This window comes from Osmerus mordax, chromosome 5, assembly GCF_038355195.1.
Source record: "Osmerus mordax isolate fOsmMor3 chromosome 5, fOsmMor3.pri, whole genome shotgun sequence".
Taxonomy (NCBI): Eukaryota; Metazoa; Chordata; class Actinopteri; order Osmeriformes; family Osmeridae; genus Osmerus; species Osmerus mordax.
Window position 1 is genome coordinate 6,445,200 of NC_090054.1, and position 16,528 is coordinate 6,461,727.

Consider the following 16,528-nt stretch of genomic DNA (forward strand, 5'->3'; position numbering starts at 1 on the left):
TGATTTAAACTAGATAGCACTTTTAATTGTAGTTCGGCTATTAGACTTATCTTTTCATGTCCTCTGATCTAGCATTAAATCGTGGTTTTAACGCGAGTTTACACACTTTTAAACCAAAAATAGGTAATGCTACTGATTTGTCTTACGGATGTGAAGTTTCTGTGAATTTTAGAGAATGCGGAAAGGGCCGGTGTTTTCCAAACCAACCCTGATTCCTGTGGTAGCCTACAGTAATGAACTCTGAAGTGAAAACTGATGCACGATAGAGCTCAAAGACAAAACCCTCGCACCCTCTGGTGGAGGAAAATAAGCGATACAGAAACAAACAACTCACTCAAGATTTGTCTGAATCATAATAATTAAACTGTTCAATGAAACACAGGCTAAGGGATGTTGCTGTACACAGATTTATTCAAAGATACACATTCCAAGCAAAATGTTCACTTGCGTCTGCACTTCAACATCCTACTCTAGGTTCTAATACATTATTAGCACAGCAAATAACAACAAAATAATCAACAAGCATCTCTCTTTTAAAAGGCAAAAATAATCTGACAAAATGCAGATGTCCCACAAAATCTGGCAAAGAAATAACCCCTTTATTAAAGTTTGGTTTAGTGGAAGTGCACTATTTACAAACCACATGATAAAAATCATACCTAATGTACAACTCTTAACTACATTTAGATAACCTCAACCATAAAACGTTGTTTTGTTTTTCTTCGACACTAAGTAAAAGTATATATATATACACACACACATACACACACACACATATGATTACTATTACATACCTGTTCGCATCTCTCAATCTATTAAAATAATTTTGGAATTGTAAAAATCTGATACAGTATATACAACTTCAATACAGACCCACTTGACCATTACAATGCACACATGCAACTTTAGATCTCTTAAACCTTTTGGACCACTTCATTGTCCAGCCACATATTTGGTCTTTCTTCACATGCTTTTATTAATTTTTTAAACAATGCATGGTAACACATTCACTCAGTCTGCACCATTATTTGCCCCGATTGACCGGTTCTCCTATGAGTTCTGGGCACTTCTCTTCCCCTTTTGCAATCCTGTCACACTTCCGAATAAAGTCAAAGTTGATCTTGTCAGTGATGACGCTGTCCTGCTTATACTGAGGGTGGTGAGCAACAAACTCCCTCATCCACTTCGCCATTGTCATCAGTTCACCTACACCATAAGCAAATATTTATATTAGTGATTATTATGTTGAAAATATGTTGATAAAGCCAAATACACAGGTTATTGATGCAGATCATTGCTATCATATTCCACTTTTTCAAGTCCATGTGTGAATGGAGACCGTATACCCATTTGCCTTGTCTTTATAATGGCAGAAGCAGCAAATGACAAGCCAGTACCTGAGGCACGTTTCTTGATTAGCTTCAGGTAGTTGAGGATGGTGCATCTGGTGTCAACATCCACCTCCATGTTCTCTAGATAGCAGTTCAGGATGGGGATCAGCCCCTGAAATATTCCTTCCTAACGAGTGAATAATAACAAATAACAGATTTGTAAATTTTCTATGTCAATTTTTCAGTTTATTTTATTAATAAAAACGTTTTCATAAATGTCCCTAAATAAAAAGCCTTTGTTATTCTACCTGATTGCCAATCATATGACATCTGAATGTTCAAGTAGAGTGGAAATATGAACGTGAGCACTGGTGCGTACCTTTCCATTGATAATGGTGTCGATGCTCATCAGAGTGTACATCTCCCCATCGGCATCTATATCCAGGCCATTCTGGGCTGCAGAGGAACCGTCTACTGGGTTGCATCCTGTAAACATGCACATACGACATCTCAGCTAGTGCTTCACAACGCAAATCTAGACTGTTTCAAAAGATGTATGTGAACTTTAATAGAGAAAAAGTCTCACCTTTAAAGATGTCCTTCCGGAAGTAGAACATGCCCTCTTTGACTGCATTCCTCTTCTGAGCAACTTTCATGTTCTCGTCAACCTAATTCACAAGGGAAAATGGCCTTAATCTAACTACAACTGACCTAATCTACAACTCCTATATATAATATGGATTTATCAATTCAACAGTTTCATGTCTCTGAAAGCTTTTATTACAAGACTGATACCATGTATTTTGTACAAATCAATTTAAGGAGATTTAGTACATTTGTACTAAGATGACAGCCCACCTTTGATAAGGGGATGAGGAAGTCCAGCTTATACGACAGGATAACCCTGGTGAGCAGAACCACGAAGACAACATAGGCAGAGTTCTCAAAATCAGTTAGTTGAACCTGGAACAGAAATAAATTATAATTATTATAGACACTGACAACAGATTAAAACAATCGTAAAATAGGTAGTGCTTTAGTGAAAATAATCAACTATATCAGAACATAAAATACAATCCATTCTTTCCCAGCTCTACACATTTAAACATAATTGATTTTTGATACTCTTACACACAATAATTACAATTTCTTTAATACATAAACTGTTATGTCATATACGTCAAAAGAAGGTGTCGGTATTACTACCTCCATAGGGCGAAATTCCACCCTCCAGCCAATGTCTGAGTTCGGAGGGGGTGGTTTAAACCTCATAGTCTGCCAGTTAGTTGACTGGAGGCTCTACAAGGAAGATGAAAAGTCGGGTATCAGTTAGAAACAACAATTCCACTGATTTAACTAGAGAGGGTACAATTTCTGGGGAAATTGTAAGGTGTGCTTGCTTGCGTCGGTTGAAGAGGGGTCTGTTTTTTAATGACATTTTTACAACTGATATTTCAGTATATTTTATTAAAAAATGCATACTTATTATTTATAAAGATTACATAGATTTAAAAGCATATTTTTTTTGCTGCTCATTTACAACTCAAAATACTAAGAGTGAAGTGTAGAATTAAATAGTTGTCTTCTCATTTCCCCTGCAAGAGGGAATGGTGATCAGCAGCCTCATAGTTGAATCAAAACGATTAAATTTGGCAGACCGGTGTAAAAATTGACCTAATCTCTATGACTTAAACGTCCTTTTAAGTTTTTCCCTTCTCGTGATATTGTCGGGCAATTAGCCTAATCATATTGCGTTCATTCATTAATAAAGAACCCCCTTTGAAGATTATTCCAACAACGACGTTACCGGCAGTAGCCATCTCAGATGGAATCGCGATTCAAATAGTACCATCTGCTCACTGAAAATATGCCCCCCAAAACGTAAATAAGCTTGACATTTATTTAGTGGAAATTGCTCGTTCATAAAAAGCTCACTGGTAGCGATCATTGTCAGTAACAACGCAAAATATCGATGTAGCCCTGTGTGGAGGAGCTGCCCCGGTAAATTGTACTAGTACTACAGTAACAGTGTTTGTCTTGGTATTGTACTGATTGCGTTGGTAGAATTCAATTTAACGTTCCGTTGTACGGTTTAGGCTGAAATTAATTATTTTCATGAACAGATTGACAAAGTTTAGGCTGTGGCAATGAAGTTCAGGTTAGTAGTCAGATAGTTTCACCTATTGAAAGACTTTTGATTTAAGTAAGGGGAGTGACGAACATATGTTCTGTCGCCGTTTGACTTCCTAAACAGCTATGGAGATGTTTTTGTTAGCTACTACTGTAGTGTGTCTCGCGTAGGCTACAGCGTTGCAGTGAGCTACACTGATTTGATACCACAGGTAATGATAATTTCACCAACAAATCGTTTACTTGTAATCTAATGTCATAATAAATCCTACAACGAAAATGTATTTGTGAGGAATGTTTATTTTAACGATTGAAAACAGATGCATCATAGACCGCTGTAGTATGTGTTGCCCGGGCAACAGAGGCTAATTTCATGATGCTAATGCTTCAGTGAAATAGTAGACTACTGTTTCCGAAAGTAGATGTACTTCCTTAATAATATCATCTTATATTGTACATTACACTTCACAATTGTGTTTCATATCACAAAGTAAAAGGAGTAAATAGTTATCACCCTGGCCTTTTTGCTTGTGGCGTTTCTGCAGCTGCTTTGCAGTAAAGCTATAGTTAGCCTAGCTATCTCCCAGAAGTTAACGAGCTGCTAAACAAATTTTCTGCTAGAGGTAGTCATGCGTGTTTTCGTGACGGTAGTGACGTTAGTAACGTCACGTCAGTGACTGTGTCTAGCAAGTTAGCTTCACTTTCGCCACAAAAACGTAATTCAAACCTAAACCGTGCAACAGAACGTAAATCCCAATAGAAGCAATGCAATCGTGACCAAGACGAACATTTTGACACCCACCTTGTCTATGTAGTCCAAATATTGAGGGATCCTTAGGGGGGCGAAAATACTAATATATATGTGAGAGAACAAAGGTTGTGCTCTTGCCGAAGCCAAGCACACCCAATTATAATTCCAAGAATGTATGTCTGTCACAATTTTTGTTTCAAATCTGTAGGCATCTTGCTCAGTGCAGTGCCACATATGACATTGTTTGGACGAGCTGCTCACGTTCACCCCCAAAAAAAGGCCTCAAAGTATATAAACACGTTGCCGTCATTTTTATGTTGTTTTCTCAAGTCACAAATTATTGGTCAAAAGCTGTTGGTCAACAAACAAATTGATCACACTTTTGTTACCCTTACATCCCCACTCCGTCACTAAGTATTTATTAGGGCTGTCGAAGTTAACGCGATAATAACACGTGAACGCAACCTCACTTTAACGTGATTTAAAACAATTGTGCCGTTAACGCAGGTTTCTTTTTGACCCTGGGAATCACCTGTTGTCACATGACTTTGACTGCCGACGGTAGCTGAATGATGGAGAGGGCTTTTAGATGGGAAGTTCCATTTCAAAAGGTTGCCAGATGGCCCTGTTGACAAAACCAAGGCTGTGTGTGCTTATTGTCAGGCTGAGTTTAGTTATCACCGGAGTACTTCCAGCCTAAAATATCACATGCAAGCAAAGCACACAGCTAGCAGCAGCAGCGTGAGCAGCAACAGCGTACAGCAGCAGCGTTCGCTCCGGTAATATACCGCAGACAACACTCGACAATGTTACAGCCTATGTGTGAGTGAATAAAACTCCCTCACAATTTCCTCATTATCCTCCAGTTATTTGAAGTTAAGTACACCCTTTTAATGTTATTTCACAAATAAATCTTTTATTGGGGTAAAATTTGAACAGATTAAATTAATGTAATGAATTTAATCGTGATTAACTATATGAAATAATGCGATTAAATATTTTAATCGCTTGACAGCCGTAGTATTTATATTAATTGTATTTCTATAAATGTGTGCGTCAAACGTTCCTGAAAAGCCAGCCAGTACCGGTGTTGTGTCCCAACTAGTTTACAAACTAACTGGTTTCCCAGCTGTGCGTGCACCTATCAGTCCGCCTCTATCACCAGATTCATCACAAATATATTATTTTATGTTGTGTTAACGTATTATTAACGTAGTTAATAAATCCGTGACAGAATTCCTAAAATTCTCATGTGCTTCAGTTGCTCGAGGTGTAATGCAACTGACTGCAGTGATGAATGTGGTTTTGGTCGTAGGATCGAATCCCACTTCATTCGAGCTTGAGAATCTTTTATTTTCGTAGTTTCCATTTATTATGGCGTGAATGGCTGTAATGTAGTGCTCACTACATTTGATCGGAATATTACATTTTGAAATGAATTGATTTCAAAAGATATAGCGAAGAAACACTCAGCCATACACGAAATCGCATAGGAAACGAATAGACCCATGTTGTGATTTCAAAGGGTTACGCGTATTTTGATCGTATTGTCTCGGTTAGCAGCGACGTTGTTAGTATGAATTTTAAATATGCGGTGTCAGAAGGAGCTTTGATGTCGTGGTAAATACGGCTATTGCCTCGAAACAACCCCAAATACGTGATTAGTAGCCTACATTCGGGTAGTGTCTATGGGAACCAGTTGATTCAGAAGAAGCCAAATCAAGATGTTACCTGAGGCCAAAGTAGAATTGCACGGACACGCGCTTCACACCGCAGTTGAGATTGCGTGTGTGCGTCCTTGAGAACTGTAAGTCGTATAACTTATATTGTCAGTTCATTGAAGCCTGTTATTGTATAAGTCTATAGTTCTTGCAAATTTAAATCAAGTTAACTGGTGATTTTCGTTGTTTGTATACTTCCCCTGCTAGCTAAATTGTCTGTTGATTCTATAGCGATTGCTGCCCTTGCTCAGGTTTGTATTTTAGGTGCATTATTATGCTGAAGTAGTTTTAATTAATAAAAAGTGGGTTTATTGTCATTATTTGCTACAGAATGCTTAGCCTATCAAGATCAAATGAAGCAGGCAGTGTACATGCTTCAGAGTGGCCTACCTTAATCGATAGGCTAGGCTACTGACCATTTACAATAAGTTGTTAAGTCAATTATTAATTGGCAGCATTTATGCCATTTAGAGCATACTTTAGTGTGCTGGTGTGAGTGTAAGGTGTCTTTAAGTAGCCTAACTTTATTGCTTTAGGGGAAATAGGACGAAAATACGTGCAATATTACATTAGCTATTAAACTATTACAGGGGGGGGGGGGGATGCAAAACACCTGGGAATAAATACATTGATTAGAAAAAAGAATATATATATATATTATTTTATTTTTTGAGCATCGAAGACCCATTTTGACACAGGAAAAACCCTGTAATGTAGTGCACACGTAGCCTATGCTTTCATATTCGCCGCAGCAAATATGACATCCGACTTGAAAATCGTCAGCAATATGTTTGTGAATTTGTGACAAATCTGGTGATAGAGGCGGACTGATAGGTGCACCCACAGCTGGGAAACCAGTTAGTTTGGAAACCAGTTGGGACACAACACAGGTATACCGTGCTACATTACGTGTTAGCTGGCTTTCAGCAGCTAACGTTAGCCAGCTAGATACCCAGATAACGTTATACAGCCAGCTAACCATAGTAGTTGCTAACTGACAAGGTTCTTCAGCTATTTGTTAGTCTGTCTGTTTAACTAGGAGAACTAGCAACCAGTCACAGTCTTAAATATGCAGTAGTTTCATCCAATTGGCATGTCAAGTAGATTGGCTGAGTCCATCATATTTGTGTTACGACAGATATCAGCGACAGATATCAGGTTGGAGCGGTTGCTACTTTAGCTCTACCTCAAAGTGTTCAGACTCGTTTTCATCATCCAGATTAATCTTTTCCTGGAAGAGAGACAGTGGGTCCCGGATGAAAAGGTGGGCGATGTGTTGTGCCAGCAATTTGTCAATCCCTAAAAAACACAAAACAAACTTGACATGACTCACTTCATAAATAGAAACATTCAGGACTTTTGTCTTACCAATACAATATTGGTGACTGTGGTTGGCATTACCTGCATCTAGAAGCTGTTTATTGATCTCCTCATCTATGGTAAGATCTATGTCATTGTACTTTTCACCACAGCTGGAGAGGTAGCTGTCTATTGAATCATATCTCGATTTCAAGATCCTGTATTTGTTGTTCTTCAAAGGCTGAAAAGAGAAATAATATGTTTAGACCTTTCGAGATGCAAAATATATAAAATAAATAATCAGATGCTTTGCTAGACATAAAGCTCTACTGGGGCACAGGTCCCTACTTATTATACGTACAGTTCAGGGACGCCAGTTTGATATCAGCTTTGGTAGTGACAGCCATAGTTAATGCGAGCGTGCAAAAATACATTCCCAATAACTTGAGCACAAATGCAGTTTTTTTTATAGCTTTGTGTAATATAATATATTGGACTCATGTTGTTATTATGTTTGAGTCAAAATAAGATGATAGGTTGGCCTATTATTTAGAAACTTTCTTTAGTTTCGTAATGTTTTCTTAGCCTACCTTAATTCTGACTCGCCTGCCGACACCTGGACTTTTGTGTGTGCGCTGCAGTGGCTATTATAGCAAGCACAGAATAGTGCGCAGACATGGAATTCTGCGGGCACCTAGGGCTGGGCGATATCGAATATTAGCGATAATATCGCAATAATTTTGACGACAATGTAAAATTAGAAAATATTGTGAATATCGAATATTTTAAAAACCATATCCGTGTTGCTTGTGTTTTAATATCACCGTCTGGCTCCTCTGTGTTCACATACACACAAACTGAAAATTGCACTCGCACAGGAACTCTCTTTTGGTCCTGTCACATAAGGACCTCTGCATGAATTGTTCCATGTGAGGTCCATTTTGTCAAGTTGCAAGTACCATGTTATGGCAACTGCTTAAATTTGCACTACACATTGTTTTCTAATTGAGAAGAAAATCAAAAAATCATGTTTTTTATTATTTAAATGCAAATGAAAACCTATCGAGATATATATATCGACTATCGTGATTTTTTTATATAATCGCCCAGCCCTACGGGCACCCATCAGTTTGTGTTTTCGGTTAAACTGCGTTGATTGCGATACTGCGTTTCTTTTTCCCAGGATTATCAATCTAAATGAATGCACTGACTAATAAAGTAAATTATAAAAACTTAAAAACAAATTATTTTTACTGGGGCACAGCAGATATATAGTGGGGCACGTGCCCCTGTAAAAAGGGATTAGCAACATCCCTGGAAATTATAATTTGATAGAGAAAGGTGAATTGCTGTAATACTGACTAAAAGCATAAATAAACGCTCGAAAGTAACTTCAGTTTATGTATTCAGAAACCTTTCAACATAACTTTTACTCTGCATTACATTACTGGACTCACCTCCAGGCCTCTCTCCTCCTGCGTCCGGTCGTCCACCGAGGCAGAGATAACTCCCCAGCGACAGTCTATGTCTGACACATACCCCCTGTAGAAGGGTGATGCAGCACTTAGGGCCATCTGGAGACAAAGACAGAGCTGGCTTTTTAAACTTAATTTACATTTATATTTGATTAATTTAGCAGACAATTATTAGTGTTGGGAATCGGTAAGGACCTCCTGATACAATATTACTGCAATACTTGACAGCAGATACAATATGTATTGCAATGGTGTATGTACTGCAATTCAGTCAATATTGGAAATTTATGATTGCTTATCTTTTCCCCTGGATCATAAAAACATACCTGTCAACACTCCATGGAAACTCCAGTAATTAGTATGGCCCAAACATCATTATGTAATCAATATATCATTCCAAGGTTGTCCAGTTTCCCTACTCACACAATCGACATCATACAAATTTCAACACATTTGTGACCTCAACCTGGCAACCTACAACCCAGTTTCGCAGTTGATATCTGCGCAGGTAGTAGATGCAAGTTGAATCAAGTATCACTGGTAAAAATGGGAGGTGCACCAGCAAAAAAAAAAAGAAAAAAGTAGGGGATCAACTGATATTAGTTTTTCAGGACCGATGCCGATACCGATTATTACAGATCAAGTAGACCAATAACCGATATATATAGTGTCTAGTCTAGTGTAAAAATCAAAATGAATGTCAAAATTAAGAATAAAAAGGCCTCTGACAAAGCCTCTCTTTAAATTATTTTAACCATATCTTTAATTTTGAGAACCGTTAATAATAACAACATTAATACTAATAATAATAACAACAAAAAAGTGCAGAGAGCATCGAGCAGCATTCTGTAAACGTTTTGTAAAACTTAAAATGTACTTCTTTAAGTCATAACAAGCAACAAATGAACAAATAATGAAAAAGAATATATATATATATTTTATCAGCAAATTGATTTTGAAAATGACCGACACCGATAACCATAAAAATGCTTAATAATTTCATATCTCAAGGCCATATCCACAATGCCCACACCTTTGGCAAAATGTGTCGCACTGATTTCTTCGGACACGGTCCAAAAAATTACATTACTCAGCACATTAAATCACAATGGCACAATCGCGAAGCGGAGGCAGTGTTTCTGTTTATGTAATGACGTGTAATAATAATAAATAATGAATAAGTCATGTTTATTTGTATCAATAATAATGAATTATATTTTTATTTGTGTATTCAGCCGTGCCTCTGCCATCCAGCACCACCACCACCTTCCACCCCCCCAAACGGCAAAGAAATCTGTGGTATGGAAGCATTTTATCAAAGTACCGGGTGACTCAAAACATTGAACGCACACTCCCAACAACGGTGTATATTCCATAGTTCGACGTCGAATATGATGTACCACTTGAAAACCGTAAATTGGCCTACTTCGCTAATGCATGCAAACAGTCAGGTATTTTTTATTATATCGGCATTTGGTAACAACAGGACCGCACGAGGCTTATTATTAGTAATAGCTCATTTTATAGCGGCTGAATTTGGAATGTCCAGCAGCTAGCTCTACATTGAGTCAGATCGGATGTCAGATGTTTGTAAATTTTTTTGTCAAGTTGTCAATCACCCTTCTTATGTATGTATTTCTTTCAGATTATCTCTTAAAACAGTGAGGTAAAACATCACACAAAATGGTTTGCTGAAAAACATTGTGACATTTATAGAAAATAATTTACACGTTTCAAATGTAGATTAGTCAATTTTCACAAGTGTTCAGTCGAGTCTTGGTCGACCAAAGAAAATCTTAGTCGGGGACAGCCCTAATAAAAAGCGACCAGTTCATTGAGTAGTACTTGTAAAGAACTGCCAAAGGGTTGATCAGTAAACTTTAAAAATAAATTGTCACAGAGGACATTCAAGTGCAGCAAGCTTTGCATTGCATTACTATTACATTTAGTCATTTAGCAGACGCTCTTATCCAGAGCGACTTACAGTAAGTACAGGGACATTCTCCCTGAGGCAAGTAGGGTGAAGTGCCTTGCCCAAGGACATAACATCAGTTGGCATGACCGGGAATCGAACTGGCAAACTTCGGATTACTAGCCCGATTCCCTCACCGCTCAGCCACCTGACTCCCTCCCCCTACTATTGCATTGAGCTCTTAACACCACAATAACTTAACAATTGTGCCTTTAAGTGAACTTTATGTGCATTAATTGCAGGATGCAAAATAAATGTTTATGTTTGCCGGCTAAATGGCTTGTGGTGAATGTTAAAATTTTACCAGCCACTCAATAAGATTGTCTGGTGAGTAAAGGAAATCTACCAGGCACCTGCATATTTGATTTGCTGTTATTTTTGTGCCCTGCTTTCAGATGAAACAAGCGCAAATTCACAATACCTGCGACCATGTACACGCACACAAATTTGGGTGGACTGACCGTCAGAATGAGCTATAGAGCTGCAGGTCGCAGCTAATGAGCAACAGACTTCCTAATGTGTAGAGCTACTGTGAAGTTTATTAGAACCCGAGTCCAGCTTGTTGCTGCTGCTGAATGTTTTATTTCTGTCGTGTTGGGAAACACTGTATGTGTTATATGACAGCAAACATTTTTGGTATTTCCACAATGCCTTCATTTTGCCTGACAGAGCTTGCACACATCTTTAGACATATCTAGCTCTGGTTTCCCTTTTAAAAGTATGAAAGCCAGTGTTTCCAGACTTTGGATGTGAACTGTGTAGGTGCAGGATATGTTTTCTCTAGCTTCATTGCACACCATGATTTCTCGTTTGAAACAAACATGAGGACAGAAAACATGCAGTTTGTTATGAGGACTGAAGGAGTTGCCGTCAACATGACAATAAAAATATTGTGGGTGGAAATAATTGTGATACTGAACTGTATGGTTGTTTTCCCTGATCCCTAGTTTTTACCCAAAGTGACATACTAATAGTGCAATATTAATAGTGTGTGAAAAGTATGTTTGTATTGGCTGTTATGTTTGTATTGGCTGTAATCACAATTACACACCCATGCACAAAATGGGCCTTACCACAATAGGGCAGAATGTTGCTAGTTGGTCATAAAGGTACCGAGCCTCATCAATGCTGCAAGCTTGGAATGTCACCTGGGAAAACACCATAAAAAGGTTCAAGTACATTTAAATATTACTTATTAGGTGTGCAAAACCAGTACATAACTTTGGAGACCTGACAAAAATAAATGATTGATTATGTAATCATCTACAAACCAACAACTGTTCCTTACCACACCTTGCAGTTAACCGTACACCATAGTGTGTCAAGGGGATGTTGTGTGTTGCATGTACCTGAAGGCAACAGTTGCCCATCCCAAAGCCCATAGCGTCCATGTAGATGTGATCAGGGAGAGATGCCCTGGCTGCCTCCCCGTCATCCTCAAGGAACTTCTCCACAAAAGGAGACAGAGTACTCTTGTCTTTGAAGACTTGGCAGGAAAACGGAGAGGGGAAAACATCTGAATGTTGCAGTTCTGATTGTCAAATGACAATGACTAGTCAAAGGATTGATTTGATTTTGTCTTCAGTCAGTGCAAATATTACTAAATTGGATTGGCACTAAACACATAAACATCTCTAAACTTACTTGGTACATTGATAACCACTTTTTCCCCTCTTCTATGACGAATGTTCCGGGTCAATGTGCTGAAAGGACATTGTTACAAGAAATGCAAATGTTACAAATTGTGTCTAATGCAAAAAAAAAAAAAAATATGACAGGACAACAGAATATGTCCAAACAGTTTTTACTAGCCTGCTCAGGCATTATGACAACCTACTTAGGTCTAATGGCAATGGACTGTGAATTGTATGCAGAAGAATAGGATCTATATTCATAATTCACTTGAAAAGGAAAAATAATCGTGGCCTTATCGGTAAATGCAACATGAACACAAGCCTACCTAAATCTTGGGTGTCGGTTTATGGCTTCATCTGGGAAGAACAATGACTTTGACACTCCTTTTTCAACAGGTGTGGGGCGGTACTCTGGTTGGGTGAACCCTGGACATCCTAACCTAAAAAAACAGTTTATAGTTATAGTTAAATTAAACTTCTAAAGCAACACAAAAGTAGATTTGGCCATGATACAGCCCCCCCCCCCCAAAAAAAGAAAAGTGTGACTGCAAAACTAGGAAGTGAATAGGCTACCTTGGGAATGATGTGATGGTGCAGAGTGTTTCATTCTCATTGAGGACTGACAAGGCTTCTCTCCTCCTTTTCCCCATGTTGTCCTCCACTGTGTTGAACTCTGACATAGTCCCTCCATACGGCTGTCCTGGAGTCCCTTCAATCATGTAGCTGCCATATTCTGGCCTCCATAGGGTGGGATGGCTTCAGAAAGAAACACAACAGGACTTTTCAGACACAACAGACTGTGACAGAAGTCACCTCGGAGTCAAAAGTCCTGCATTCTTTGTTATATATTTTTCAGTGATTGTTCATTCAAATAAAGTAAACCGTATTTTTGTTGTTTTCCTATATCTCATGTGAGCTTGCCTCTGTGATATGTGGAGTACATTTGTGCTTCAGGGCAAGGCCTTCAGTATATGTGCAACTGAGAGGCAGTAATGAGGAATGCTACGGCTTCACTATTCCCCTGTGCCACTGGCATTTTCCCTGGGTGAAGTTGGCTCAACACATTTTGGTCGACGTCATTGGCTGCACGCATCATACTCATGGGCTTCTACAAACACATTTACAACTACGCAGAGGTAAACTCTGGTCGAGTTTTAACTGGTTGTATGGGAATCAACACCTCTGGAAAGAAAATAGCTGTCCATTTCAAGCTTACTTACTTGGGGTTACTGTTTTCACCTCTTTCCTGAAGCGTTTCCAAAACCTCTCCACCATTCAGCACAAGACGAACTTTTTCATTCTTTTCGTCTATTTCAATCAACATGTATTCCACCTAGAAGAACACAAACATTAAACCACAAGAATGATCAAGGTCGCAATAGTTTCATTCATGTCCTTTACCAGTCTTATAATAGTTTATTAGCCTATAGGTTATTCAATATAAAGGACTGCATGAGACAACATTTCCCTGACATATTTACTTTCAATGGAATGAAGTGGCCATGGGCATTTAAACAATCAACACACAAATGGCAATGTTAGGCTATCAACCATAGGCATATTTCCTCATTTATGTTCACTAGACCAGAATGGCTCAGAGTCTACAAATGCCACAGCCATAATGCCATGTTCAATTGTGTCCAAACTCAGCAGACCCAGAGCCTGTGGACATGTTTCCAAGATAGGATTGGGAAACCCTCACATCTATTCCAATTCATCGATTATGTTTCCTTGACTCTGACACTCAGTAAATCCCCTGTCTGCTAGCAGGATTACTCTATAACAACAACATTCCACATCGTTTGAAATCAAAGCCGGCTTGTGGTCAAGCTGAGGCACACTGAAGTTTTAGGACCAGCATGCATGAAATACAGACTGGTATGGAACCATGTCAGAAAGTTCTTAGTCGTCTGTATTGATGCGAACAACATAAAGAGTACGTATACTAGTGGAACATGCTGACATTTACTAGGTTCTATCACAGTAGCCAGTTTCTAATACTAATGGTCTTAAGAAAAAAACGGCAGTCACATGTGGGTCACTGCGGGAAGTAGAAAACAAAATCACTTTCAAATCAGCCTACCTTTTAAAACCATACATTTACTCAACTAAGTGTAGCCCCTCAGTCCAGATCTCACAATTATAGCTAGCTAGCCGTTATACTATTTAAAAAATAAATGCCAAAGACTGGTTTATTCAAAGGGTACAACCGTTTTAGAATGTACAGTAATATGCCGTATTGCAAGGCATTACTCAAAAACATAACTAGTTAGCTTAACTAACAAAGTGAAACGTTTTGCCTGCACCACAAACGTTGCATGCACCTGCAAAGTATGACTTGCCAATGACAATGTAATGCACCTTGACTGTTTCATCATCACACCTATGTGTTTAAATTTCACGATGCAGACATACAACAGGGTTTACAATGTAAAACTATACTACTAGCTAAGGTCAGTTAGCTTGTCAGCTAACTAGACTACTGTAGCACTATTTAGTTCGTAGTCAAGTTATGACAAACCCTTTCTTACCTCATCGCCCCATTTCAACACATCCTTCTGCCGTTCTTTCACCTTGTTGTAGATGTTGAGGAACTGAATAATACCATGTTTCCTGACATAGTCTGCATACTTTTTTGTTTCTTCCCAGTTCAACGGCGACCCTTGTGACAGCAAGCCCATAGTACAACCGGTGTGGTAGATAGACAACCGCGTTCTTCCGGACTTGACTGTAACTCGCTAGTTCCGCACCCACAACTAGCATGAACGTTTGCTAGCCAGTCAAGTTTACCAATGTACTTTTTGTCGCTTAAATATGGTCCAAATAAAAAAATCCTTTAGTTAGTGTTTACTAGTACACCGTAAGTTACCGCTCTGTCAGGTAACGTTCGCCAGCTATCAAGAAGGCCTTCGCACATATCTTGTTATATCAGGCTAACAAGCTATTAAAAACGTAATGGTAAAATGTTCCAAGACAGAGGTTAAGGTAATGTTTCTTCTAGCAGACGTCCCCAATTGCACATACAGTTGGATTTATTATATATTTGTCTACGTAATGGACTGCCTTTCTTGATGGACAATAAAGAAGTATGTTGTTCTCTATTCCCAAATAACCTACTCGAATGCGCCGTTACGGACTCCTGCCTGCTTAAATGGTCTTTCTCCACTCTTCACGTTGAACGAACACACGTGACTGCCCAGCAATGATAGCGTTTGCTGACGGTCCGAATCTTCTAAATGAATTTGTTGTAACGAGTTATTTTTCTGAAATACTTATATTTACGGAACGATTCAGTGATTGAGAGGAAATAGAAAAGAACTGTGTTAAAAGATTTTGATTATTGACTCGAATTTGTATCACAAGACAGTTACCCTAGATATGACTCAGCAGTATTTCCTTTCATTCCAGAGACAATTGTTAGTGATAGCCTAATCCTCCAACCCACGTTTGCCATGACGTGGACACACCTTGGTGACAGCCTTGAAATGACAACGACAAACGAAAAAAGTCGTACCGTAATGATGATATAATGTAATATCATGAAAATTGTGCTCTAAGTATTTGCCGTCGCATGGGGCATTATGACCAGTGTTGGGGTAGTTACTCTAATAGATTACGCATTAGTTACTTTTTTTTAAAGTAATGCTTTACTTTACTAGATTACTCACTGCTGAAAGTAACTAGTTACAGTTACATTACTTTTGGATTACTCCGTCACCTGAGATGCACCTGCCAAATAACAATATATATGCCCAAATCAACTCAAATTCTTATTATAATGAGGACAGATCTCTCTTTTCTGCTTTTTAATACCACAAAGCTGACAAAGCTGTGAACATCAACCTAAAAGTTGCCAAGCATTACAAGGCTACAGTAGGCTACTGGCAGTAAGCAAAATGTCTCAAAATTAAAATAATGCTTAAAACATTTTTGTATTAGTAACTGTAATGCGATTACTGAAGTTATCAACAGTAATGCGTTACATTACTGCGTTACAGACAAATGTAATCTGATTACAGTAACGCGTTCCCAACACTGATTATGACACATAAGCATGACTAAAGATCAAATTATGAAAGACAGCTACCGGTAGGCCATAATAATTATAGGACTATGGGACAGTAATTTAAACTTTATATGATTATTATTTTGTATTTGACCGTTTACCGGGACAGAGATAGTGAAGTGACTTAGCCCCTCCCACAAAAAAATTGG

General features: G+C 38.4%; 1 protein-coding gene across 1 annotated transcript; it reads right to left on the reverse strand.

The window, feature by feature from the left end:
* Nucleotides 1-397: 397 nt before the first annotated feature.
* Nucleotides 398-15,464, reverse strand: gclc (glutamate-cysteine ligase, catalytic subunit). The gene is made up of 16 exons (XM_067236499.1): nt 14,845-15,464; nt 13,534-13,646; nt 12,887-13,069; nt 12,640-12,753; nt 12,324-12,382; nt 12,029-12,165; nt 11,753-11,827; nt 8,690-8,806; nt 7,335-7,473; nt 7,120-7,232; nt 2,538-2,630; nt 2,190-2,294; nt 1,918-1,999; nt 1,711-1,817; nt 1,398-1,518; nt 398-1,206 (listed from the first exon to the last, which is right to left on the reverse strand). The coding sequence occupies exons 1-16, from the start codon at nt 14,992-14,994 to the stop codon at nt 1,025-1,027; spliced, it is 1,890 nt and encodes a 629-aa protein (XP_067092600.1). The 5' UTR covers nt 14,995-15,464; the 3' UTR covers nt 398-1,024.
* Nucleotides 15,465-16,528: the final 1,064 nt, after the last annotated feature.

Excerpts from the sequence above, each read along its gene's own strand:
- gclc (XM_067236499.1), bottom strand. The coding sequence starts at position 14,994 with ATGGGCTTGCTGTCACAAGGGTCGCCGTTGAACTGGGAAGAAACAAAA. Across the intron at positions 8,807-11,752 it reads CAACATTCTGCCCTATTGTG|ATGGCCCTAAGTGCTGCATC; the intron begins GTAAGGCCCATT and ends CTTTGTCTCCAG. Across the intron at positions 7,474-8,689 it reads AGGAGGAGAGAGGCCTGGAG|CCTTTGAAGAACAACAAATA; the intron begins GTGAGTCCAGTA and ends TTCTCTTTTCAG.